The 27,847-nt window shown below is 43.1% G+C and overlaps 1 protein-coding gene across 2 annotated transcripts; it reads right to left on the reverse strand.

Moving 5' to 3' along the window:
* Nucleotides 1–2,200: 2,200 nt before the first annotated feature.
* SDHAF3 (succinate dehydrogenase complex assembly factor 3) lies at nucleotides 2,201–25,003 on the reverse strand. 2 transcript variants are annotated; one of them, XM_081165022.1, is made up of 3 exons: nucleotides 24,866–25,003; nucleotides 22,421–22,678; nucleotides 2,201–2,530 (listed from the first exon to the last, which is right to left on the reverse strand). In XM_081165022.1, exons 2-3 carry the CDS (start codon nucleotides 22,601–22,603, stop codon nucleotides 2,327–2,329), a joined length of 387 nt encoding a protein of 128 aa, XP_081021148.1. In that variant the 5' UTR covers nucleotides 22,604–22,678; nucleotides 24,866–25,003; the 3' UTR covers nucleotides 2,201–2,326. The 2 variants fall into 2 exon arrangements, with proteins under 2 accessions (XP_081021148.1, XP_081021149.1); XM_081165023.1 differs by lacking the exon at nucleotides 24,866–25,003 and adding an exon at nucleotides 24,668–24,850.
* Nucleotides 25,004–27,847: the final 2,844 nt, after the last annotated feature.

Below are 27,847 nucleotides of genomic sequence, written 5' to 3' on the forward strand. Positions count from 1 at the left end.
GTCAGTGCTATTTTTCTAGAAAAAGAGGTGCCAGAACTCACCATGAATACTTTCCTTGTTCTCTTATGGCGCCCACCCAAGAGGTGCCAAAACTGAGTTCTGGTGAGTTCTGGCTGAAAAATAGCCCTAGTTGTAGTCTACCAGAGGGTACAAGGTTGGCTACATTTAATATGAAAAATATAAGGTACTTTCTGTACGGTGAACACTCAAAACATACCATGAAGACCTTGGTTAAATCTTCACACAGTTGGGCTCACCACGGGGCTATCAGGGAAGTAAAGGACAATTGGAAGGTGGAGAAGTACAATTTGTGGAGCTCTCAAAATAAAATAAAGGCAGCCACACAGCAAAGTTGCAGTCATCATGACCTAAAACGCGCCAGCCCACACCTGCTATTCATTTTCAGCACAGTGAGTGGGAGAGTTCATCTTGCCTCATCTGTCAATCTTAAAAACGTTCGATTGGGACCTTGATCTGTTCACGCCTGATGCCAAAGACTGTCATCAAAATAATAGAGATGCTGTATTTACGCACCTTTAACGTCATTGTCGTCTATGCTCTTTAACAAAGAACGCGACTGCAGGCAAAGGTTTGAAGAATGATTAACAAAGAAACATCTTTCTTATTCATAATGGCAAATAAATCCTGTAGTCTGGATCCAGTCCGAGTACCTGCTGTTAGGCTCTAAGTTATCCTACAGAACATACTGACTCACTCACTCGTTTGCCTGAGAAGGAACTGGGGCAACAGCAACAATAGAAGGACTTGGGGAAGCATCACATTATCCAAATATTAGTCATCCTCAGAGTAGCCCCACTGAAATGAATGGAGATGACTAACTTAAGTCCATTAAGTTCAATGGGTTATGAGTTAAGTTCAATGAGTAGAACTTAGTTGGATACAACCTTCTGTTCCGGGAAGAGGCAATACTGTACGACAGAAGTGGGGATCTTGAGGGAAGGCAAATTTACTGCAAAACATTGTAGCAGATATATCATCCATATATCATGTGTGTCCAGTCTACTTAGGCCTCCCTGCATGGGGCTGGGAACCTAGATAGACTCGGTTCCCCATCCTGATATATGTATGTATGTAGTCCCCTTCAGACTGAAGCCAATCACACACCTGCTAGAGGTACAGGCCTTGGGGGCAGAGCTATCCACTCCTTCTCACTGGCTACCTCATGCATTTGGTACCTGCACATGCGGAATGCCTGAAAGGGGCCCGTGTTCTGCTGCGCTACAAATTTAGGAGGCAGAAAGTGTAGTCAAACTGAACATAAATAAATGAAAAATGTCGTTTGCCGCAATCCAAAAAAGGCATTAACAGCAGTCAATGGCATGCGAAAGTTAATTAGTACAAAACTATGAGGCTAATTAAGTACAGATGTAATGATTTTTGTAATTAGGAAAGAGAGAAAAATTAATACCAACATTAGCTGCCATGACATAAAACTTCAGCATAATAATGACGATCCAAAGATTCTTCCTTCCAAACGCCGATATTGGAGTCTTAGCTACTCCAGAAATTGAAGATTTAAAATGCCGTAGAATCAAAGAATTGTACAGTTGGAATTTCATTTTTAACATCAGTATTAGAGCAGAACTCCTGTGTAAGAAACTGTGCAGTCATGGATTCAATGATATAACTGCTATTTTTTGTCCACGGACTGTTGATCAATGGAGTGAAAAAGCAGACAATAGATCAACAAAATAATTATATATATACAAACATATGTATTTTTATAACTAATGCAGCTTTCTGACAAACTGACATACTTCTGAATAAGATCATTCAAAACAAATCACTGATCATTTCTGCTATGCCCACTGCAAAAGCCAGCTTCCACGAAAGAATTCTGGGAGTTGCAGTTTGTTAAACGTTCTGAGAGATGATAGGAGACCCCTATTCCCCACCCAGAGCAACAATTCCCAGAGTTCCCTGGGAAGGGCTGTTCAACCATTTGGGGAATATATACTAATGGGCTCTTTGCCCAGAAAATCCAGTCTTACTTAGCACAAACACATTAGTTTTAATCCCTGCACTATTACCACTGCCCCAGGATCTGACAAATTTAACACAACCAAAATGTTCCTTTATTCTAAATACTACCTAGGCTGTAATTAATATAAATGGGGCCATGTGTATTTCTAAATATTTGTCATACGTATCCCTGGAGGCTGAAATAAAACAGAAAGTGTGAACATCAGTTTCATTTATTCTTTGGAGGGAAAATCTCTTCCAAAACAGAGCTAAAGAGGCACCAAAAACAAAAGAAAAACAAAAAACCCCACCACCCTACTTAAAACATGTCCAAAGTAATATGTCAATTTTTGTGATCTGTGTCATCCAAAATATTAAACTGTCTCTTGGGTTTGGTAGCTTCTTGCATCAGTTCCTGGAGCTGCCCAACTTGCTCATCTCGTAGGGCATGAAGCTTTTCTTCTGGGAGGTGGGACCCAAAACGAGGATGACTTGTAGAGTTCTGTGCCTTTGGGTTAGTTTGTTGCAACAGCGTCGCTGCATAGTTCTAAAAAGAAAGAAAAAGAGGAAACACTTCAGGGATTGTGGATTGTTAAGGAAGTTCACTAAGAATGAAAGCGTCTCGCTCTTCTCTTCCCTGAGCCCCCCTAAAAAACCCTTAAAGGGCAGGGACTCTTTTGAACAACCTGGGAGCTGCTGGAAGGAGGAGGTGATGGGAATTCTTTTCCCTTTTATTTGTAAAGAATTTTTTATTTCATTTTAGAATATATACAAAGCTGAGGGAACAATTTTAATAACCAGTGAAAATTAAAACATAAAAAAGCAGAACTATAAAACAGGCACATAAAATAAATACAGTTGCATACGGGTTAGGTAACAAAAGGTGGTCATGAAAGAAAGCAAGAAAAGCAAGGATAAGAGTTAAATAAATAATGTTAGGGTTATTTGGTTGCCAAGTATAGTTCTAGATTTGTCAGGCTTGTGCTGATGGTTGTCTTGAAAATGATGGTTCTGGTGTATATGTAACTAAAGGAATTCCAAATCATGTAAAACATGTATGAGGGCTCTAGTCCATGTCAAAATCTCAGATTCTGTGTAAATTTCTCCATCACGGCTATATTCCAGAGGCAGTAGAACCAAGAGTCCAGTGTAAGATTTGGGGCTGTTTTTCATTGAGTTGTGATCACTACTCATGCTGTCAAGATCATATATAATGGCAGGAAAATGGGCTTCAGAATCCATAAACCAGATCAACAGGACCCCCAAACAATGTAAGAAACAGTAAATATTGATGGTGAAAATAACAATGTAGGTCAATAATATTTTTTTAAAGAATATGAAATGAACTCATATTGTAGTCAAATAACACTGTATAGATGAAAAACAAAAATTCCCCCTTGAAGCTGAACCTAGAATGAATGTATTAGAGCAACATTGACGAGATCTGTGGATTGTTTCATTAGTTTGCCAAAGCCAAAGTAGAAATGAAACTTCTCATGAGTGGAAAATAGGGCCTTAAAGATGTAGGGCTCAAGCAAGCCACTATGGTCCTGCAATTCAGAAATAGCTTTTCAATTTAGCACTGGAAATCCAAGACCATGGATCACCCTAGGTTTGTTGTTGTTTTGTTTTAAATGGCTCTATGCATTTAACATCCTTTCCACACATACAACCTATAGCGTTGCGGTGGTACCAGTCCTACTTGGATTGTCGTTCCCAGAGGGTGTTGCTTGGGGAATGTTTTTCAGCACCATCAAACCTTCAATGTGGGGTTCCACAGGACTCAATCCTATCCCCCACGTTGTTTAACACCCCGCTGGGTGGGGTTATCCAGAGGTGTTGTCAGCAGTATGCTAATGACACTCAGCTCTATTTCTCCTTTACATCTGCAGGTGAGGCAGTGGAAGTGCTGGACCAGTGTCTTGCCTTGGTGATGGACTAGATAAGAGCCAACAAACTGAAGCTCAATCCAGCTTAAGACTGGGGCACTGTTAGTGGGTGGTTCCCTAGACCAGACGGGTGGGAGATTGCCTGCTCTTGATGGGGTTACACTTCCTCTGAAGGAGAAGGTTTGTAGCTTGGGGGTACTCCTGGATTCTTTGCTGCCGCTCGAGGCTCAGGTGGCTTCAGTGGCCCAGAGTGCCTCCCATCAGCTACGTCCCTATCTGGACAGGGAGAGCCTAGCTACTGTTGTCTATGCTCTGGTAACCTCAAGGTTAGATTACTGCAAAGTGTTATATGCAGGGCTGCCTCTGAAGATGGTTTGGAAACTTCAGCAATTGCAGAATTCAGCAGCCAGGTTGCTCACCAGAGCAAGACATTTTGAGCATATTACACTGATCCGGGTCCGACTGCACTGGCTACCAATTAGTTTCTGGGCCCAATTCAAAGTGCTGGTTTTGAGCTATAAAAAGGCTCAGGACCACAATACCTCAAGGACTTCCTCTTTCCGTATGCACCTATCCAGACCCTGAGATCATCTTCTGAGGCCCTTCTTCCTGTGCCTCCTCCTCAAGAGGTCTGGAGGGTGGGAACACGAGAACGGGCCTTCTCTGCAGTGACTCCCCATCTGTGGAATGCTCTCCCCAGGGAAGTTCGCCTGGTGCCTTCATTATACACCTTTAGGCACCAGGCAAAAATGCTCCTTTTTAACCAGGCCTTTGGTTGATTTGATTGACATCCTATGCCCTTTTTAAATGTGGTGGGCTGGGGGGGGGTTGGGGGTTATTGGGTTGTTTTATTTTGATTATATATTTTGTGGTTTTATATTTTGATTTTGTTCTGTGAACCGCCCTGAGACCTCCGGGTATAGGGCGATATATAATTCAATAAAAAACCAAATAGCTGGCTTTAAAAAAATAAAAATAAACCCTTTAGGTTCCCAAACTGGTCCGTGGACCTCTGCTTTATTTAGATGATCTGCAACGTGTCTATGGGTTTGTGGGCAAAGATGGGAGATGGCACATTCCTTGCATTAAATATTCATATTGATATTTAATTGCACATTTACTGGTTCTTTTATTTGTTATATTGCATTTGATTGTGCTATAATTTGAAGTCTGAGGAATTCAAATGGTAATACAATAAAGTACAATATACAATCAATAAAAGAAGCAATATAAATACAATTGAAAGTCATGCAGGCTCTTGCCCAGCGCATTACAATTGCTACAACAGGCAGAAAAATCATTTAAGTAGTCCTTCAAGTCCCTCAGCAATTTTTCAAGTGCTCCATGAAGGAGAAGAAAGTCTTAACAACCACTACTTTTGTACTCCGTGTTTGACGCTCACGATGCCAGCCAATTAAGTTTATTTATAAGTGTGGGGGAGTGTAACATCTTTTGCATTACCTGATATTCTGTCCTCCTATCTTGAGGTCAATTAGGCAAGATCTGACCTTTGTCCATATGATTCTTTATTTCCTTGGTGATAATTGTGTCCTATACACAGAAGCAGTTGTGTATTTTGCTCCAGCAGCTTCTAATATTAGAGCAGAATTTATTAAGGGGGATATGTAATGGTGGCATTGAACAGACATGGCATTATAATTGCAGTATGGCAGGGTCTTCTGTTTATGTTCCTGCTTGTTGCCATGGTAGCCATGAAGCGGTTGAGATAACAAGGGACTTGTTTTATTTAAACAGCAGGAACTATTGACTATTTTCACAGATAATTTATCGAAAGTTTGTAATGGTTTACCCCCCCTAATATATTTATTTATCTGCTGATGTTTCCCATGTTGAAAACAGCTTCACACTTCAGGTAGTTAAAACATGATGGGCGGTAGAGAGGCATCACTGTTTATAGAAACCTGTAGTTGGCCATCGGCTGCCAACTACATTTTGGTATGTTCAGTTTGATTCCCGAAGTATTCTATCCAAATCCATTCTGGATCAGTCTTAAATCCCTTGTCATGATGTATATATTTACCAATAAACCCCATTAACTCACACACAGTTATGCACACTTACGTCCCATTGCTTCTTTATTTTCTATTCTGTGCATGTGTGCCTAACTAACTGTGCTCTGAATTTTGGCTAACTTACTTATAACTTAAGTATGTGAAGTGGAAGAAGATGATAAAGATACATCCTTCCTATCAACGCAAATAAAAAATACCAGCATACAGACTATAGCAGAGGTTGGGAACCTCAGGCCTGGAGCCAAATGTGGCCACCCGGTTCTTTTTTAACTGGTCTATGTGACTCTCTTATGGCCACACCGTTTCCCAGCCCTCCACCACTCCCTTTATCCAATGGTTTTGCCTGGCTCTGGCCTTGAACAATGATAATGCGTCCTGCTTGTCTGGACAGAGAGATTTGAGGGTGGAGTGGATAATGGTTCTATTCCTTTCCCCACATTAATTTTGCCAGTGATATCACCCACCATGGTCATGTGGTTCTCAGAAGCTTGTCCTCAGCCTGAAAATTCTTCCCCATCCCAGTCTAATAATAGTAATAGTAATAATAGTAATAATAATAATAGTAGTAGTAGTAGTAATAATAATTTTATTATTTATACCCTGCCCATCTGGCTGGGTTTCCCCAGCCACTCTAAGACACCAGAAATTTTAAGAATACATTCATCATATCCTTTATATAATTGTATGCTCGGCTAATACTTTCTTAAGATGCACCTTTAAGAAATTTTATTAACAGCTTTCTTTCCAACAATGTTGATTCTCTTATCTTTTTAACCTAATCATATATCCTGTCAATAGATGCATTCTGAAGCAATTGTTTCAAACAAAGTTATTCCTCTGTAATCTTCATAAGCCTCATTGCCCTTCATCTTACTGATGTATTTTGATAACAGTAAACGCTAGAAACATTACCAGCCCGTCGGGTTAACTTGCTATATTTTCTTTTCACTTTTGCAATGGCCACAACTTCACAGCAGCCCACACTCCGTAAGTAATTTAAAAGGATGTATTAAGATTTCAAAAGAAACACTTAAGTAGATCAAATTATAGAATCAATTAATGAAGCTAATTTGAACTGACAGTTACTTTGCTTTTCAATTTGAACTCCTGTACCAAGTCACCAACAGCAATTTATCATCAGGTTATTTCAAGCTGCCTTTGTTAGTGAAATGAATCTATTGAACATATCACGGGGTGAGTGGGTGTGTCCCCCCCTTTTGGCAAAGGATGGAATGCTTTTCTGTGTGTTTATTTCCTTTGCTTTTAAGTAAACAAGGACCGCACGCCATCCACCCACTGTGGAGATTTGCCAACCACATTGTCTCATCACATTTAGACAGTCTTTATCAAACCATGTCACAAGTGTTGTTGTTGATTCCTTGATCTTTAGCAGCATCAGTCAACACCGTATAGGAAACTATGTGGACAAGATTTACTTATGAGAATCAGCAATGAGGCATGATGGGAAGGGGGAGCCTACTTAATACCACTTTCTCATTCAACACAGATAAGGGTATGGAAGAGATGAGCTCCAGTCTCCCTCAATGCTCTTGCCTTGAGAAAATCAAATTACTGTATTGTTTGTGTTTGGATTTCTTAGTGGAAAGAAGTCTAGCCTCCTGCCAAGCTCATGTACTCCATCCTAGTTCCTCTTTGTCCAATGCAGATCATTTTGTTTCCAGTTTTGATTAAATGAGCCCAACAAGTTATGGTTAATCTGCATCATGAGTACAGATAAAACTATCACAAGTACTGCTATGCCACTTTTCTGGCAGATGGGTAGTTACTGCTTACTAGGAGAGAGATGGGGCATGGAAATGGCAGGAGGTCAGTGCAGTGCAAATGAATTGGCAGGGACAAAAATAGATGCTCTCATATCCAGCATTTTGTGCCTTCCGGTAAGTAACAGTGTTCTCCTCCAGTCAAGCTGCTTCTGAAAATTGTGAATAAAATCATAGATGATTTTGAAAATGAGCGTTAACCTTGCAACCCCAAGCTGGTGTAAATTGAGGTGTTATTTCATTTTCTGGCACCTATGGATTCCATTACTTATGGGAGCCTTTCAGACAACCTAACTCCACTTGACTCCTGCCCATAGGAAACTACAAAAATCAGTACGTATTGGGGAAGTGGGGAAGGTTGTCTGAATCCACCAATACCTCCAAGGAGTTGGGTGGGGAAAAATGTGTGGATCTGCCCAGAAATTCAAGTATCAAACAAATTCTTGTTCCACTGCTTGTAAAGGATTTCTGGTGCCTAGAAGGGTTATGATCAGCTTTCTTACTTTCAGTCTTTGAACAACTGAAGTCAATGACAACTAAGTACTGAAGGAAACTTAGTTCTCAGTGTTCCATAGTCAAGAAGTAAACCGGCCAGGTATGAAGCTCTCCAACCTTAAACAGCAAGAATGGCATCCTTGTAGGCTGGGATGTTCAAAGAAACCAAAAGGGAATCGGATGCTCCCAGTCCATTGGGGGGGGGGAATGAATCTAGTACTGTACTAATTTGGGGATCCTTTTAAAAATTCAATTGATAGAAAGGCTTGCACAGTTCAAAGACATTTGGAGCTTTGAAAAGCATCACTTCCGCACTCTGGGTATTTCAAAGTACTCCACATGCTAATGCCAAAGAACACACAGCAGCTGAGTTGTATCTCGCCAGAATACTGAACAAGAAATAAGCACATGCTTATTGGGTAAAAGAACTTTCCCAAATCATGTGAAAATATTTCCACTGTACAAATCTACAACAAGCACTGGGGAAAAGAATAGGAGAGCTTCCTTTAAAACTTAACTTGGGATCTACTCAAACTGACCACCTTGTTTTGAGCTGAAGTCTAACTACAGATTTCATGCAAATATGTACACTGTTTTAACGTTGCGTGATGGTCTTTTGCTTGAGAAGGGGAGGAATGTAGAGCACCCCACAGATTCCTGTGGTCAGGAAGACAATTCCTACATCTCCTGTGTAAAATCTTGTTTTGCACTGAGTCTTCCTGTTGGTTGTTTGTTCATACCACACATTTCGATGGATTTCCCCATCACTTTCCTAACCGCAAAAAGATGGTGGTTTTTTTTCAAGTAGGTTTGTTGCACTAGAATACCTGAACTGGGCAAACTTAAATTTATCAGTATGCACTTAGACCCAGTATGTTTTTAAATGTGCCAAGAAAATACTGCTTCCAAGCCAACACCACTGACTTCCCAGTTGCCAGATCCAAAATATAAACATTACTGATTCCAGATGGCACTTTCAATTCATATAATCCATACATTACTTTGACTCAGTATTCAGTCTCGCTCTTGTCAAGAACAAATATTTTATTTCCACAGAGAACTGCGTTCTACTTTTACTGTCACGAAGATTCATTGCAGGGAGAAGCCAGATGCATGAGAAATGATCGCAGGGAAGGACATCTAATCAAATTGCAACACTGACTTTTTTTTTAGGACAGTATGAAAAAAAATAATCCTACTGACTACAGAAACCCAATAAGTGTGTTACATTTTTGTTGCAATGTGCACATCCAAAGGATTGGCCCGAAGCAGAGCTTTCCAAATTCTGTGTCACGACACATTAGTGTGTCAGCTGCATTGTATAGGTGCGTCGCACAAATGCTCTCTGTGCTCCTCCCCCGTGGGGCTAGTAAAACTGAATTACTGTGTTGCAAAATGATGCATGCTGAAAAAGTGTGTCACCAACATGAATGATTTGCAAAGCTCTGGTCTAAAGTATTCTTAAAGCATTGTATTCAAGAAAAATAGGATTGCCAAATATTTTGAGCTTTGTATAGCATGCCTACCTAGGCACCTGTAGATGTCTGATGCTGGAGGATATGAGCTGCTGTAGCAACTCCTATGTACTCCCTCTTTGGGCTTGCTACCTATCCTTCTGCCTAACTTGCCAAGAGACAGAAAGCTGATGAAGAAGAAAGAGACAGATGAAGGGCCCAGGAAGGTGCCATGTGGGAACAGGTGCAGCTATCTCATCTACTGCATCACTGGCTGTATGTCCAGCACCCAGGTTGTTATGTGGCAACCCTACTTATATACCCCAAGGATGGGGGATATGTGACCGTCCAGCTACTGTTGAATGCCAACTCCCTTTAGACCCCCAACCAATGTAGGCAATGGGCAGGGATGATGGGAGTTGTCATCCAACATCTGGAGAGATTATCCATCTCTGCCATACACCCTTAAATAGCAATTCTAAAACATCATTTGCCTTTCCAAGCATCCTGCACTTTCCCAATAGATTTCTCATTGGGGAAGCAAAGCAGCATTCTTCTCCATGTGTTATTTATTTATTATTAGATTTATAGCCCACCTTCCTTGCAAGGAGCCCCACTGAACATTTCCAAGTGAAACATGCACAAATTATGCTGTTATATACTGAATATTTCTAATTTCCAACTTAATATACACGAAACACAATAATGACTACTCGTTAGGAAGAAGCACAGAAGAGCTCAAAAGAGATAAAATGTTATGCAAATGTTAATTCATTTATATGCAGGAGGCCATTCGTCACGCCTGGATTTCAATAGAAGTTGTAAGGTTAAGCCTGCCCCCCCTCTTTAAGTTTCAAAAAAGGAAAAGCTTTCAAATACTCTTTAAGCTCTTGACAGCAATCAAACAATGTGCGAGCCCTGCCTCCTGAAAAACTATGTAGCTCTGGAAGCTGCAAATAAAGGAGTGTTTAAAATGAATACACCTTCTTAGAAATAAAACAGAAATCTCAGCTTCTTCTCCTCTGCCTTAGCTGCCATAGCAACGTGACTTACTCTCATACAATGAAGCGTTCTCTACCTTTGCAGCCCTGAACTAAGAAAAGTTAAGCACGGCGTGTCATATTAATGAGTTTTGATTCACTTAGATACACCAACACTTTGGTTATAGCCTATAGCAAGGGTAGGGGACTTCTGGTCTGCAGCCTAGTTGGCCCAGCACATAAACCATGCCCACCTGCCCCACACACCTCCCCACACCTGAAATCAGGTGACACCAGGTGTGGGGCAGGTATGGACACAGCTACAGTTAAAGGGAGCTCCTGGTTGTTCCTTTGAAAACAGAGCTCCCTGGCAGCGCCAACAGGGAGCCCCTTGGGATTCGGGGAACGTGCTTCTTCCAGCACTTTAAACCACTTCTTCTTACTTCAAAGTACATGTGCAAAATGTGTAAAGTAAATGGGGTGTTAGGGACTGACTCCAAGCACAGATCCTTGAAAGACTATACAGTCATACCTCGGGTTACAGCCGCTTCAGGTTGCGTTTTTTCGGGTTGCATACCGCCGAAACCCAGAAGTACCGGAACAGGTTACTTCCGGGTTTCAGCAGTTGTGCATGCGCAGAAGCATCAAATCACAACCCGCGCGTGCGCAGACACAGGTTGCAAACGCTGCGGGTTGCGAACATGCATCCCGCACGGATCACGTTCGCAACCCGAGAGTCCACTGTATTCCACTGCGATCAATCTCACTTCCTTCCAAGGAAACAAATTCTACATACCCCCTTGTGCAAATTAATTGAAACAATGTAGTTTATTGTACAAAACTCACATATACATAATTAACCGATATGACCTCTGCTATTTTTCAGCAGCATTTTAACACGGTTTGGCACAGAGTCTACTAGCTTCCAACAGTCACTGTTGATTTTCGGATCCCTGTACCACACTTGAATCAGTGCCTGAATGAGCTTCTCCATAGTCTTACAGTCTACAGCACGGAGGCGACTTTTGCATATAGCCCACAAATTTTCAATGGGATTTACGTCTGGGGAATTCCCTGGCCAATCAAGTACCTGTATTTGCTGCTCTGTCATGAATTTCTTCACCACTTTCGATGTGTGACAGGGGGCTAAGTCCTGCTGCAATATCCCAGTACCGTCAGGAAACCTCTTTTTCAGCTCTGGAATAACTCTCTTTCGTAGAACCTCAATATATTGTGGCAAGCGCATCATTCCTTCCATTGGCTGCAGGCTTCCGACACCATAATGATCAACTGACTTTTCGTGTTTGCTTTGAATAAAGGATTACAAGTAAGATAGAAAACATGCTTTGTTTCAATTAATTTGCACAATGGGGTATGTGTGTGTGTATTTAAAGTGCCTCAGAATGCTGCAGACCTAGTACTTTGGGTTACTCCTTTATGCACAAGAAATTAGTTATTACTTTTCTTTTTTCTGTTATATATATATATATATATATATATATATATATATATATATACACACACACTCACACACAGTTGCAGGGAATTAATTTTAGTAATGTATTCACACACACACAAAAGCAGAAATATGACTACTGATTTTTCTTCCGCACAATATCTGCAAAACAATTTTATCTAAAAAGCCGAAGTGTCATCAATTTAGAATTTCATTATCTTCCTGGAGAAATGTTTACCACTACCGCTCTCAGAATTACCTCCTTCGTTCCAGTTTCTAAGGAACTGTTTCGATGCTATCTGGACAGAAATGCAAACAAATGCATACATTGGGGGGACGGGGACGTACCTCGTATGTTTATAAAGGCTGGCAAGCACTGCAAGGCATACTACACTCTGGAAAGCTTTAATTAACCAATGGGATAGACTAATTAGGAGAAGAGCATGACGACGCCAACAATGGAGCAGACTCTGAACACATTTGATGGGGCAAAAGAACAAAGGCACTAAGCAGAGACCACAAACCAAATTCTAAGCATCTATTCACACAGCAATTAAAACCCATTACACGTTATTATCGGTTTTCCACCAATTAAGCTCACATGCAGTTCTTTGTTATTAATTCAGCTGCTAATGGATTCTATAAAGCAACATCTACAAAATATCTCCCCTGATAGATGCATGTCCAGATCCAAAGAGTTATGCACATAGGAAAATAGCAGCCATGAACCACACAGAAATCTAACACGTATATACAGTGGTGCCCCGCAAGACAAATGCCTCGCAAGACGGAAAACTCGCTAGACGAAAGAGTTTTCTGTTTTGGAGGTGCTTCGCAAAACGAATTTCCTATGGGCTTGCTTCGCAAGACGACAATGTCTTGCGAGTTCCTGCTGGTTTTTTTTCCCTCCCCCCCCCTTTTCTAAGCCGCTTATCAGCTGATCCGATCAGCAGATATGCCGCTAAAAGCCGCTAATAGCGCTAATCTGCTAATCCTTCAATGGGCTTGCTTCGCAAGACAAAAAACCGCTAGACGAAGAGAATCACAGAACAGATTCTTTTTGTCTTGCGAGGCACCACTGTACATAGACTCAGATCAGAAGATGAGAAAGATGGCAGGTCATTGTTTCATAAAATGAGAACTAAGCAGGCTTGTCTTTAAATGTGAACTGAACTTCTCTTGTTCCTGTACCAGGGTCAGGATCAGGGAAAACAGGCACAATGCTGGTACAACTTCTAACAAGGGTACATACGACATATGTGTTTTCAGTTCATAGAGTCCTTTCTACAGGTCAGTGTGAGAAGCTGCTGTCACAGACACTGTTACGTTGGCGGGGAGAAAATCAGGGGAGAGAGGTGGGGGAAGAAAGAAGTGGGCAGTGGTCTTTCATTCTTTTGCTTAGTGTACTTAGAGCCAGTGTGGTGTAGTGGTTAAGAGTGGTAGTCTTGTAATCTGGTGAACCGGGTTCGCTTCCCCGCATCTCCACATGCAGCTGCTGGGTGACCTTGGGCTAGTCACACTTCTCTGAAGACTCTCAGCCTCACTCACCTCACAGAGTGTTTGTTGAGGGGAAGGAAGGGAAAAGAAGATTGTTAGCCGCTTTGAGACTCCTTGAGGTAGTGATAAAGAGGGATATCAAGTCTAAATTCTTCTTCTTCGTGCAGAGTTTTTGCGTCAGTGTTGCGAGGATAGGTTCTTGAATGAAGACCTCGTTCCCCCCAAAAAAATCACAGAGTGGAGCAGTGGGAGGCAACCGGCGGCCATTTAGATGCTGACATCACTACAGAGCCCATCATCCCTCACCCTGGCCATGCTGGGAGTCGAAGTCCAAAAACATCTTGAGGAACACGGGTTGCCCTCCCCTGACCAAGTGTAGGCAATCAGGAGTGTTGCATAAACTGCATCAGATGGTGGAGTTGTCTGTGTGGTGTTGCTGTGATCTTACCTTTGTGTACCTTGTAGCACAGGCAACTCCTCGCTTACAGGAGGGTTACGTTCCGGGCCTCTGCGTGCATAAGTGAAATGCGTGTAAGCGTGCAGCTTCCCACCCAACAGCTGTTGAGCGGGGTAGTATGGCAGCAACAAGAGCTCCTGCACACCAATGGGGAGGCCTTGCGAGTATTTTTTGGCTCACTGGCGTCGTCTCCTCCCAAGCCACAAGGACTTCCCAGCCCTCTTCCGCCATTTCAGCTCGGAATTTATGTATTTATTTCCCAGTGCTGCATGTATGCGTGAGTCAACCGCGCATAAGTCGGGGGTGTGTGCCTGTACAAGCTATTTCTGTCAAACACGCAGCGATATAATGCTATTCTTTATCTTTAAAAAAAAAAAATGCAAACACGTTCAAACCTATGAATTAAACCCAAAATGAATCATATCCAACATGGCATCATCTATTTCAAAGTGCCAAGCGAGAGAAAATGTGTTTAATTCTCTATCAAATTAAATATTTATTCTCCGCCAAGGGAACAATTAATGTGTCAATCCATTATGTCTTTCTCTAGTCTGATAAGGAATTGCCGAGTTTTTATATATGGGGGGTTTTTCAAAGTGTTTTTTTTAAAAAAAGATTTCTCTGTTCCAGTTTGGCAAGAGACAAATTCAAGGACGATAAGGCGATCAATCAGTGCAAGTGGCTATTTTCTACCTTACTCTTGGAAGCAGCATGCCTCTGCATACTAGGTGTTGGCCAACCTATGTGCTGTTACTTCCCATAGGCCCCTGCTTGGCCATTGTGAGACCAGGCACCTTCATGTATTCTTATGGAATAGATCGGACTTTCCGCAACTTTGGGTCCCTAAATGTTGTTGGGACTATAATCCCCAGCAAGCATGACCAACGTTCAAGAGTGATGGGGGCTGCAGTCCAAAAGCAACTGCGGAACTCTATGTTCTTCTCCCATGGTGTAGCCAATGACGGGGAAGCTTGGATGGATGGACCACTGGTCTAATAATGTCTTCCTCGCCCAAATAATGTTCTTTTTCATCCAAAATATAATCTCGGCGTATACCAGGCTTCCTTTCCCATTGACCTCCCTGCCATGCCGTAGTACCATGTTGGGCATCTGAATTTAATGCAACTGAAGTGAAACTCGACGGTTCAAATTAAATGCTCTCCCATTACATTTACTTGTCACCAGAAGCAATCGGGAAGGTTTCTGATGCTGCACAGAACACATGAATTCTCCTGAAAAGAGCAATTCAATCACAGTCCTTAATACGGTGGTGAGGAAGAGTGGGGAGCAGCTGTCTCTATGGAATAGTCAAGAGTTATTCTCTCTGTAATAGCTGCCCTGCTCGGAGATCCTCTTTTTTTTTTTTTTTTTTTTGCTAAGGTAATGGCTCGCAGGGCTACTTCTCTAATAGTCAGGAAACAGCCTGACACCAGAGGAGGAAGTTCAGAAAGAGGTATCTATTAAAGCTTTTAGAACTGCGTTCAGATTCCACAGAGAGCACTCCCTAATCTGAAGACGGCTACGTAAAAGTGACAGCTCTTGAGAACTTGATAGCGCAAGGCAAGGAAGAGAATAGATAGGCGCATCTGAGAAAATGGGATACAGAGCCGACAACTAAATTCTCATACCATCACTGAAGCCTAGTTGTGACACTGATTGTGGGGAGGGGGGGGGAGTCCAATTTTGGCAGAGCGGTTGCCTTTGAATCAGAAGCCTTTTTCTTCCCTAAGCGCTTGCATATTACGAAGACTCTGGTACAGACACAAGGACTGCAGCATTCTCATAAACACATCAGAGGTGAAGGATTGAAGCAATTATCCTTTTAATGCTCAGATAAGAAAATAGTTCGTCTTTGGATCGTAATATGTTTCGCCGGTAGTTTACACCAACTTGGACCCAAACCACTAAATCAGGATCATGCCCCTGCTTAGAGGAAGGATGTTGCGGGCCGGGTAGTGTAGGGGGTGATTTCTGACAATTCATTATCATTTATAATAATATCCCGCCCTTCCTTCTGAAGAGGGCACAGGAAAGCAAACACATAAGCATAAAAAGGATTCAATTAAAAATAAAATAACGTATTTATTTTATTTTAAAAAAACTTCAAGTATGTCTTCTCCCTGAAAAGCTGCTTCAGAGGGTTAGGGCAGGGGGCACCAAAGCAGTATTAGAGATGCTGCAAGGGGGGTGGCTATCAGAGGAAGGAGAATCTGCAAAAAAAATGGCTCCCTGACTCTCCAAATGGAGCCTTTCTACTTCCACAGATGGGACACTCTGGATCCCACCTATAGACCACACACCCATGTCCCCAGCTTTGAGTTTTCAAGACCACTAGAATCACTTATTGCAATAAAATATATTAGCTAGGTAGATAGCAATTGTTTTCTTCTAAAGTGCAAGACTTGTCCCATGTCCACATTCACCCCCTTACTGTCTTTATTTTGACCAAAGGCATGCGAATCCTTCAGCAATATATCAAGGAAAACTGTACTTAGTGTTCTATCACGCTCACTATGGGGCCGAGAGGAATCATTTTTGAGTTCTAGACTCTTAGTCAAATAGGTGCGTGTGGAAAGAAAAGAAAACTGAACCAAACATCTTTTTTTGTAAATGATACATATAGTAACTGAACACTGACAGATTTTTTTTAATGTAATCGGCTAAATTATTTAATTGCATTCATTTTCTCTCTCCCTCTCTCTGTGAAACTGCAAATTAAGCAATACAGATCTGATCCTAAATAAAAAGTTTTCTTTCATGAAGTGTAATGATATAAGCCCAGCTCAAAACTGATTTAAATCAAGAAGACTCATTCCCAAGAGACTAGCTTGGATCATTATTTGAATAAAGGCAAAATCAGAAAAAGGGAGAGGCGATACAAAGGATGAAAGTTACCGCAGCAAAATGGAGCCCATGCTGCGTAAAGAAACTTATTGTATCCTAAATATATATTAGGCATGTACACTCAGAGGAGCAACCGAATTTCCCACCGCGTCAGTGAAATCACAATGAGAGCTTTTCGTGATGCCTTGGAGCTTTTTATATCAGAAAGCTTTTTAAAAACATCCCCCAGAGGGAAAATCCTTACACACACACACACACACGCAACATGGTAAAGCTATGGTGGCTATTATTTAGCCTCCAAAGTGCTTAGGAAAAGCCGTATGTTGAAACCCTAGCTTTGTTGCTTCCATCCTAATTCCTATTATAACGAACTGTATTCAAATTAAAAGACTGTTGCAGTTACAGTGGTACCTCGGGTTACAGATGCTTCAGATTACAGACGCTTCAGGTTACAGACTCCGCTAACCCAGAAATATTACCTTGGGTTAAGAACTTTGCTTCAGGACAAGAACAGATATTGCGTGGCGGCAGCGTGGCGGCAGCGTGAGGCCCCATTAGCTAAAGTTCTTCAGGTTAAGAACAGTTTCAGGTTAAGAACGGACCTCCGGAACTAATTAAGTTCTTAACCCGAGACGTCGCTGTATAAGGGGGAAAACTATAGTTCAGAGGAAGAACACATGCTTGCATACAGAAGCCTATACTAAGAGCCAACTCATTTATTTATTTATTTTAAAGGGCATCTAAAAATCACAGAAACCAAGAAATGTTGAGTTGGAAGGGACCCAAAGAGTCATCTAGTTCAACTCCCTATAATGCAGGAATCACAGCTGAAAGGTATAAGGATGGGCCATAGCTCAGTAGCAGAGCATATGCCTGGCATGGAGAAGGTCTCAGGTTCAATCCCCAGCGTCTCCTGTTAAAAGGATCGAGTAGCACAGAGGTGAGGAACTACAGCTCCCACCACCCTTGACCACTGGCCATGTTGGCTGGGGTGGATGGGAGTTGGGAGTCCACAAGCATCTGGATTGCTACAGGTTCCTCACTCAGCTCTGTGCTACCTGTCAATGCAATAGGTTCTCTGCTCCTGGCATCATAGGTAATGGGAAAGGCTCTCTGCCTGAGAGAGAGTCCCTGCCGATCAGAAGAGACAACACTGGGCTAGACAGACAGGAAGTCTGATCTGGTCGAAGGCAGATCCCAGTGTTTCCGCATTTATGGAAGCCTTTGGGTGATGCTGGAACAACAAAGCATCTGGCCATGCTTGCTTCTCAGGTCAAAAGCAGCACTAATCAACCCCACCGTGCTACGGATCATGATGACAGGCCAGAGCAGCTCCTGCCTGACCCGCCTTGGCCACATCTGTACCCAATTCATGAGCGCTGTGAAACACCTGGCAAAGGCCGTTGGTGCCACCGTGTGGAAAGCTCCACGAACTGCACACTGATAGGACAACATCGCCACAAAAGACCCATCATTTCATTAGCAGAAACCGGTCAATTGGTTGTGGTGGCATAGCTGCCATTTTAAAAAGCCCACTCTCCTGTTGTTCTGGAGCTGGGGTTGTCATCTCCCAGGGCTGGTCCTAAAGGCCCTACCTAATCTAAGTCCTTTTCTTTAATCTCTAGGGACCTTGCAAGACCCACTGCCTTGGGAACAGATCGTAGTTCAGTGGTAAAGCCTGGCAAGCAGAATGTCTCAGGTTCCATCCCCAGTGGCATCTGCAAGTAAATCTGGGTGCTTGAAACCCTGGAAAGCCATTGTCAGTGTAGGCACTATTGAGAAAGATAGACCAATAGTATGACTCATTATAAGCCAGCTTCCTATGTTTGTCTAAGGCAGGGCTTCCCAAACTTGGGTCTCCAGCTGTTTTTGGACTAGCTGGAGACCTAAGTTTGGGAAACTCTGGTCTAAGGAAACAGAAAGTGGTCACTCCCAGACCAGGACCACAAGAAAAATTACTCCCATGCCTTTCCAGTGTTTTGTTCCCTTGCTTTGACCCCCTGGGCTCTTCAACCTTGGGACCTCAGATGTTATTAGACTACAACTCCCATAATCCCTAACCAGATTAGCTAATGGTCAGGGGTGTTGGGGTTTGCAGCGCAGCAAACACTGACCTTCGACAGGTGGGTCAGGATCTACTTACTTGGGTGTCACAGCCTGATTGCAATAGCAGCACTACAACTATTCATATAGATATGGTAATAATAATAGTTAAGCAGTGGCTTCCCAAATGCATCTTTGAGTCAAAGGCAAGTCCTAGATCTGAAAAAGTTGAAGACTACTGCAATAAAGCATGACGACTGATAGCCTCAATGGCAGGGGAAGCCAATGTGATAAGGCACACAGATGTTGCTGGACTCCAACTCCCCACAGTCTTAGCTCGAATGGCCACTGGTTAAGGAAGGTGGGAGTTGTAGTCCACAACATTTGGAGCATACCACATTGGTTTCCCCCTGCTATCTTGTCAGATACTCCATCCGCCGATGTAACGCCTCCCTTTTTTCCCCCTTCAGGAATCTCTCTTTGGCCTACCTATGATCCAGAAACAAGTAAAGTGTTCTCATTTCCATTTCCACATTTTCAGCATTTAATGCTGAGTAAGAGAGCAAGAATAACATAATTACTTGTAGGTGTACAGTAAAGTGTCTAAAGATAGCCTCCACGACAAGAAATCTGAGACTATTTTAAAAGGTGGGGACTGTATAACTTATTGTTTCATAGAAAACCACGGAAATATGTATCCAGTTTCATAAAATTCTTAGAAACAAAAGGAAACCTGAGCAATGCTTCTTGTCTTTAGTGGGACTGGTATTTCTTCACTCAGCACAAATCCTGGAGTATATTAAGTAACTCCCAGTTCTTTTTGCAAAGGAAATAATGCATAGAACCTAGATGGATGCACATGGAGCAATGGACCAGTCAGCATAATTTCTATTAAATATGTAAGTTGAGGTTCTGGCTACAGAACTCCAGGCAGTACACTCACTTTTGCATTATCCCTACTTTAGCCAACTCTATCTTACATAGTGTCTTTTTTCTGCAAAACAATTGAATTTTCAGCTTGGAGTGGTAAGAAACAAAAGTATGCAAGCAAAAAAAGCAATCTACTTTCTTACCCTGTAAAGCAGTGATGGCGAAACTTAGCCCTCCAGCTGTTTTGGGACTACAATTCCCATCATCCCTGACCACTGGTCCTGTTAGCTAGGGGTGATGAGAGTTGTAGTCCCAAAGCAGCTGGAGGGCCAAGTTTGGCCATCACTGCTGTAAAGGCTTGCACAGATGAAGAAATGTTGACTCAGAAATCAAGTCGGGTCAGATCACTATAGCAACAACCACACAATCTCCCCTTTGAACTTCAAAATGGTGATGCACATTCTTTGGTTAGCCATGTCTTCCAAATCTGCCAAGCTATGGTTTATGAACCACAGTTAACAACCACAATCTAGGGATCAAAAGCAATGCTAAACCATGGCTGGTCAAAAATGGAAGCGAAAGTGGCCATGCCAGAAAAATGGGTTAGAAGGGGAAGCGCACAAGTCCAAGTCTTGCCTGTGCTCATCTCTGTCAGGATAAACCAGAGCCATAGAGAATTAAGTATTACCTTTAATCGTTATCATTAATTTCTGAACAAAACACAGTTATCACACACAGGGCTTTGCATGACTTGTGGGCTGTATGACTTATCAACGTTAATTCAATAACACTCTTGGGTAATAGCCACGATCAAGTCACGCATGCCAACTGCCTCTTTGTAAAGAGTGCCAATTATTTTAATTAAAAAGTAAGCATGTATTATATCGGAAGAAGGATGTGCTAATAATAGATGCCGTTGATTGGATCTACCTGAAGAGCAGTATTTCCTCATAAACAAACAATACTTTGTTTGTACACCTCCCTCTGGCATGAATACTTCCCTGTGGCTTTCAAGATAGGACCCATTAATCTGAAAGCAAGCCTGAAAACATAAAAAATTAGCCTGCTAACCAAGACACCCTGCTATTTCAAAGCTAAAAACAACCACACACCAAAAAAATGAAGGCTGGGAGGAAGGGTATGCAATGCTTTGTGCCCTCTGCGAGTGTTTTTGCCTAGCCAGAATGTGTCTTTGAACTATAAAAATGTCCTTTGCTTGCTTGGTTAGAGAGCAGTGTTCGAAACTCCCCTTGTTCTAGGCGCATTTTGCGACAGGGAATTTCATTAGCGCAAGCAGTTTCTGAGCTCTGGGCACAGTACTGCACCTAAGTTTTCAGATTAAAACTGCAGAATGGAAGGAAAGGAGGGCCTTTTTCTGCCTCCCCACTTCCAGCTACACTCTGAAGACTGGAGAAGAGACCCTCTTAAGAATATTAGCGCGGTGGGAAAGGGAAGGACTAGACCATGTGAAAAATGAACATAATATTTTAGCTGCAGTTCATTCCTTTTCAGCTTTGTATTCTCGTTATAAAAAAGCACGCCTAGACATTCTGTTGTTGCACCCATAACCCATTTAAGGTGCCATTTAGCTCCTAGCTTTCATATCTCAGTTTCCAACACTGCTAGAGAGAGGCATAGAAACCTCTAACATTCATATAGCAAAACCAAAGGAAACAAAGCACTGGGCTTGGAGATCTGAGTTCAAATCTCACCCACCGCCATAAACTCCCTAGTTGGCCCTAGGAAAAAAGGAAGGGAAAAAATCAAAGAGGTGTAGGTTTGGCCTTACGCAGCCCAACCCTTCCTGTGAGTCCTTGCAGGAGCACTCCTACCCTTGAGGGTGGCCCAGCTGGGGTTTGACTGCCCAGATTAGGAGCCCTAATCAACACAGGTAGCGGCTGTGGAGACATCCAGCCCCACCTGGTTGAGGCAGGTACAAATAGTGCAGGACAATGTGGTCAAGTAGGAAGAAGATGATGGATCAAATGCTGCTGAGGCTGTCTATGGCTGGATCTGGTGTATGTGGGTGAAGGTCTGGTGGAGGAAATAGTTTATTTGGAATTGTTCCTTTGGAGTTATTTATCATTGTAAGGTGGTTTACTGTTTGAGAGTTTTTTGTTGTTGCTGCTGTTGGAAGAGGTTTTCCTAGTCCGTTCAAATAAAAATATATTTCCCCTCCTATATTGACTACCAAATATCCTTTAAGGAATCTGCAGTTCATTGGCAAAACAACACCTAAAGTGTAGATAAATAATAATGTCAGCAGATGCACTTCTAACAGGAGTATTCAAAAGGCCAGCAGACACTGGCCTGGTTCACATGACATGGTAAGCTTTGCCTACAGCTCGTGGTTAAAGAGGAGAGTGCTTAACCATGAGTGTGTTCAGATGATGAACTAAGCTGGGCCTTGGCTTAGCTGCGACATCACAGTTTGCTAAAAGGACTGCCGGGGTAGCAAAACAAGTGCAACCTCCTCTGTGGGAGCCTGCATGTTTAAGCATTCACACTAAACCATGGTTTGTCTTAACTTTATGTGTGAAAAAAGGCCGATAAGATATACATGTACAGTGAGTAAGACAGACCCTAATCACATCCCCATAAACTGAAGCAGGGCAGCAGAAGATGAAAAGATACTTGCCTCCCATTCCCGCAGGAAGCATTGAGCCTCTTCCGGACCAACAGATCTGTGTCTCCTGAACTCGTCTTTCACATACTGGTCTCCCAGGGTCTTCAACTCCAGTGGCAACGCTCGGTGCAACTGCAGGATCTTCTTGTACAAAGTCCTTACCCGGGAGACATGATGGTTTAGGCTGCCTGGCATAACCGCTGAAAAATGCCACCAGGCTAAACAGGACTATGGGGGGTGTTGCTGGTTGCGTCTGGGCCAATGTTCGCCCTGGGGAAATAATTTCAAAGACCAGTAAGTTGGATGAAGGAGAGAGAAGGGGCAGCTTTGTTAAATGTCCGCTGCTGAACTTGGGGGTGAAAGTGTTAACGGTACAATTAGGGATGGTAGGGGAGAAATTAGATTTGAGTTTGCATTTAAAAGATAAATCTAAGTTGCACTTTCTGAAACAACATACAAACTGAAACCAGCCATCCTTTTGAATAACTCTCCAGGCTTTCAGACAGGGATTCCCCCCCCCCCCCAGCTCTAACTGGAGATGTGGAAGATTGAACCTGGAAAAAAGCAGATGCTCTCTCACTAAGCCAGGGACCTTTCCACTACTCTGGGAAATGGATTGACTGTTGAACCATTCTGGGAATTGCAGCTCTGTAAGGGGAATAGGAGTCTCCTGATAATTCTCAGCACCTTTGACAAACTACAGTCCCCAGGATTATTGGGGGGGAGGTCATGGCTGCTTAAAGTGATAGGATACTGCTATCTACTTTCTCTCCAAAATGCTCAGGGAGTCCCCCAGATGCAAGAGGGTCTCCACTTCAGAATAACGTGGAAACCTGTGTCCAGACCGGAGCACTTCAAGCTGTCAGTGGGGTGGAGAGAGAGAAAGAAGGGGAATGAAGTGTTTGACTGCTTGTCTCTGCACAAAATTAAAACAAAATCCCCGTACACAGAAAGCTACCATGTTAGGGAGAAGCATCAGGCTGTTTCTCTGTGTATAGGGGGTGGTTTGGATTTGTTTTTAAGTGAAGGGTTTTTCCAGCCGCAGTTTGTTGAAAGATGTGGAGTGTTGTTAGGGGACCCCTATTCCCCTTGCAGAGCTACAATTCCCAGAGCTCCCTGTGCAGTGGGATTGCTTGTTAAACTAGACTGAGAAATATAGCTGAGGGGAGTAGAGGCTTCCTAACAACTGTCAGTGCCCTTAGAAATCCACATTCCCCAGAATTCTTTGGGGGAGGCCAAGACTGTTTCAAGTGGCACCATAGTGTTTTAAAAGTATGGTGTGAATGTGGCCTAGTACAGACCAGATGCACACATTTTGCTTCGATCAAACCTCGGTTGTCTAACGTATCGGTTCCTGCACTCAAGCAGAAGCTGCGTCGGACGTTCGGCTTCTGAAAAACGTTCAAAAACCAGAGCATTTACTTCCAGGTTTTTGGCATTCAAGAGCCGAAACGTTCCAAAACAGAGCCGTTTGGGAACCGAGGTTTGGCTGTACTCCACTTGTTCCTGAGAACTAGGTTTTTGTGTGGTCTGAACAGTTTCTCACAAAACCCTGTGAAATAAGTGCCCTGGTTTGCTGTGTGCCAACCCAGTCACATTTGAGAGGTTTCAGGGTGGCAATTCTATATATGTCTCCTCAGAAGTAAGCCCCAATTTTATTCAAGGGAACTTACTCAGCATAGTCAGTACCAAGTTTGTTCCTGCCAATCATCTGGCTCCATATAAGGCAGAGAATGGGAACTCTAACCACACTTTGGTATATATAATCTTTAAGGAGAGTTTGATCAAACAGTGGTGGAAGCTTGTCCTTTGCTCAGTTTTAACTGTAGCTTGGATGGATTAAACCGCAATTAATACCACCCCCTAGTGGAAGGACAGGGGACCTGCAGCTTTCCAGATGTTGCTGGACTACAACTCCCAGCATCCCACACCACTGGCCACGCTAGGAGGGGCTATTGGGACTTGGAGTCCAACATCACCTGGAGGCCCTTCAGAGAAACCCATGCTTCCCTCTCACTCTACCTGCTGACACCCGGGTCAATGGAAGGCTGTGATCCTGCACACCCCCAGTGGGACTTACTCCCAAGCAAGCGTGCGGCAGATGGCTGCGTAAAGAGAGGCGGCCGATTCAGGAGTGAGCCCTACGGATCACGGTGGGGCTTACTCCCGAGCAAACGTATCGGAAACCACGAGTGGGCTGCGGGAGAGCGTGTTTCCAAGGAGCCCCTGGAGCAGCAGACTGAACTGTGGGGCGCTTACTCCGGACCAGACGCCGCTATGGACACCAAACGGCGGGGATCCAGAAGAGATCGGAAGGCGTGCAGCGGGGGGGGGGGGAGCAATCCTAAAACGCGCGCAAGGAAAGGGCGGGCGTCGCAGACTCGCAGCCCCAGATCCTGAGGCCGCCGGGTCTGGGAAGGCGACGTCGGGGGGATCCCGGGGCCGCGAGTTCGTTACCCGCAAGGCGCTTCCCAAGGGCAGGCCGGAGAACGAGCAGCCGGGTCGGGTGGCTCGGAGCCGGCGCAGTCAGGCTGGAGCACCGGGGGGCGGCATCGCGCCTTAGCTCCGCCTCGGAGGAGGGCAGGGCTGAGCAGGACGTCTCCGCCCCTGCGTTGCGCTTTGAAGGACAGAGGTGGTGGGGAGACCGAGGGAGCTGCGATTAAGTTTCTTTTCTTAAAGAGAGAAGGACCCATCCTAAAGCTCTGTGCCCCGCTGGGTATCAGGACACTTGCTCCTTATTGCGTTCCCCAAAGGGCACCATCCGCTCACGCCTGCAAGAGGGAGGTGCCAGGCTTTTTTGCGCCCTAGGCAAGGCTAACTACTTGCTCTCATGTTGTTTGTTGTTTAGTCGTGTCCGACTCTTCGTGACCCCATGGACCAGACACGCCAGGCACTCCTGTCTTCCACTGCCTCCCGCACTTTGGTCAAACTCATGTTTATATCTTCGAGAACACTGTCCAACCATCTCGTCCTCTGTCGTCCCCTTCTCCTTTTGCCCTCCATCTTTCCCAACATCAGGGTCTTTTCCAGGGAGTCTTCTCTTCTCATGAAGTGGCCAAAGTATTGGAGCCTCAGCTTTACGATCTGTCCTTCCAGTGAGCACTCAGGGCTGATTTCCTTCAGAATGGATAGGTCTGATCTTCTTGCAGTCCATGGGACTCTCAAGAGTCTCCTCCAGCACCATAATTCAAAAGCATCAATTCTTCGGCGATCAGCCTTCTTTATGGTCCAGCTCTCACTTCCATACATCACTGCTGGGAAAACCATAGCTTTAATAAGCTCTCATACACACACCCAAAATTGCTATTCCTTTAAACAACCTTAATTCAATGATCTCTTCTCTTTCCGTGGTTCATTCTGCATATCATACATCCCTGCATATTTTACATCAACTAAACCATTCAGTAATCCATTGTTAACGCCATCAAAACCTATTTACACTGTTGAATTTATCTTAATGCTAGTTTCAGTTTTCGAGATCGGATGTAGAAAAAAAATGAAAAGCATAAAACTTGGAACTGCTAAATTTATTTTAAATGGTAAGAGCAAGTAATATAACCCTCTTTGATTACCGTATTTTTCGCTCTATAACACGCACTTAGTTTTTAGAGGAAGAAAACAAGAAAAAAAAATATTCTAAATGAAACAGTGGATGTATGATTTTTGTGGTTCATGCTGTGGCCACAGACATGTGATCTGTCGGTGAGTTTGGGGTAGCCCAATGCAAAAATCCTGAGGATCCATGTGGATCCATGCTTTGTAACCATGTTTTTGCACCACTGCGGCCCCAGGCAACAGTGGGTGTGTGATTTTTTTGGTGCAAGCTGTAGCCATGGACATGCTATGTGATCCGATTGTGAATTTGGGGTGACCCTGTGCAAAAATCCTGAGGATCCATGTGGATCCATGCTTTGTAATCAGGCTCTCTGTCCCTCTCTCCTCCCCACTCCGTGGCTCTTCTCCCGCTTTGCTGTTTCAAAGAGAGCCATGGAGGAGGGAAGGAAGGGGAACCATGGATCCTCTGCTCACGACTGCAGCAGATCCTCCCCGTAGGCATTCCCTCCATAACACGCACAGACATTTCCCCTTACTTTCTAGGAGGAAAAAAGTGAGTGTTATGGTGCAAAAAATACGGTATCTTTCTCAAATACAAAAGAAAACATTTTTAGCAGCCAAAATGATTTTGGATAACCTTGTGAATTCTGGTGTTTAAATAAAAGTCTCTTAAAAGTTTCAAGTTCAGGCACATCAAAATCTCACTTAGTGTGTGTTTTCCTTTGCAAATTTTGTCACCAATTCCTCAAGTGTCGATGCTTGGGGATGTTCAGTTGATAAGAGTTGATAAACCAACTTGTCTCTTTTGCAGCATTGTTGAGCTTATGTTAAGTCTTTATAAGTCTAAGCTTTGAGAAGCTGTGTTCAAAATATTAAATAAAAGTAAAATATCAGGAATTTATAGATAGAACAAAAATGAATATGTATAAAGCTGCCCCTCAAATGTCACTATTTACATCCCTCTGAGGTTTCCAGCCCAGTGAGGACCTGGTATGCTGGCTGACAGGTGGGGGAATGGAGTGCCATTAAGTGGCATGGCCGGCTAAACAGAAGCCACACTGCAGGTGCATGCCTTTTAAATGAACAACTTCCTCCAAATAATCCTAGGAACTCTCGTTTACACCTCACAGAACTACAGTTCCCAGCACCTACAGTCCCCAGGATTCTTTGTGCTTTAAATATGTTGCAGGTCCAATTTGTAAATCTTTAAAAACAAAAACTTTGGCTACAATACTGTATTAGTTTGCCTGGAAATAAGTACCAATGAAAGAGAGACCGTATCAGCCTGCCCATGTATTAAGATAAGCAGGGGAGACCCTACATGCAATCCTACCACCAAATGAAGTTTGGGGTTAGGGGGAGTGCATGACAGGGCCTTCTCTGTGGCTGCCCCCAGTCTATGGAATGCTCTCCCTGTCAAGGTGTGCCTCACACTGACATTTTATGCTTTTTTGTCAGCAGATAAAAACACACATTTTTGCCCTGCAGGGAAGCATGGGGTTGTGGCAATACATGTTCCTTCTGCACAATGTTGTTCTGGTTACATTTCCATTTATCTAGATAATTTAGATTCAGATATCCCAAATAAAAAAAGAGAATATTCTTATATGCTACATCTGCAGCAAGAATGTTAATAGCTAGAAACTGGAAAAGTGAATTAGTACCAACAAAAAAGGAATGTAAGGGTAAATTATTTGAATATCTCAAATTGGCAAAAGTGATGGAGAAAATTAGGAGACAGCCTAACCAAAAGTTCCAAAAGTAATGGGAAATTTATAGAGATTACTTTAAAAAAAACAACAGTGCACCCAAGTCAAAACCTGGATTTGCTTTAATTAATTTTTGCAAACCATAATATGGATTATAAGTATAGCATGTGGAAAA

This window comes from Podarcis bocagei (assembly GCF_964188305.1).
Source record: "Podarcis bocagei genome assembly, chromosome: 12".
NCBI classification, from domain to species: Eukaryota; Metazoa; Chordata; class Lepidosauria; order Squamata; family Lacertidae; genus Podarcis; species Podarcis bocagei.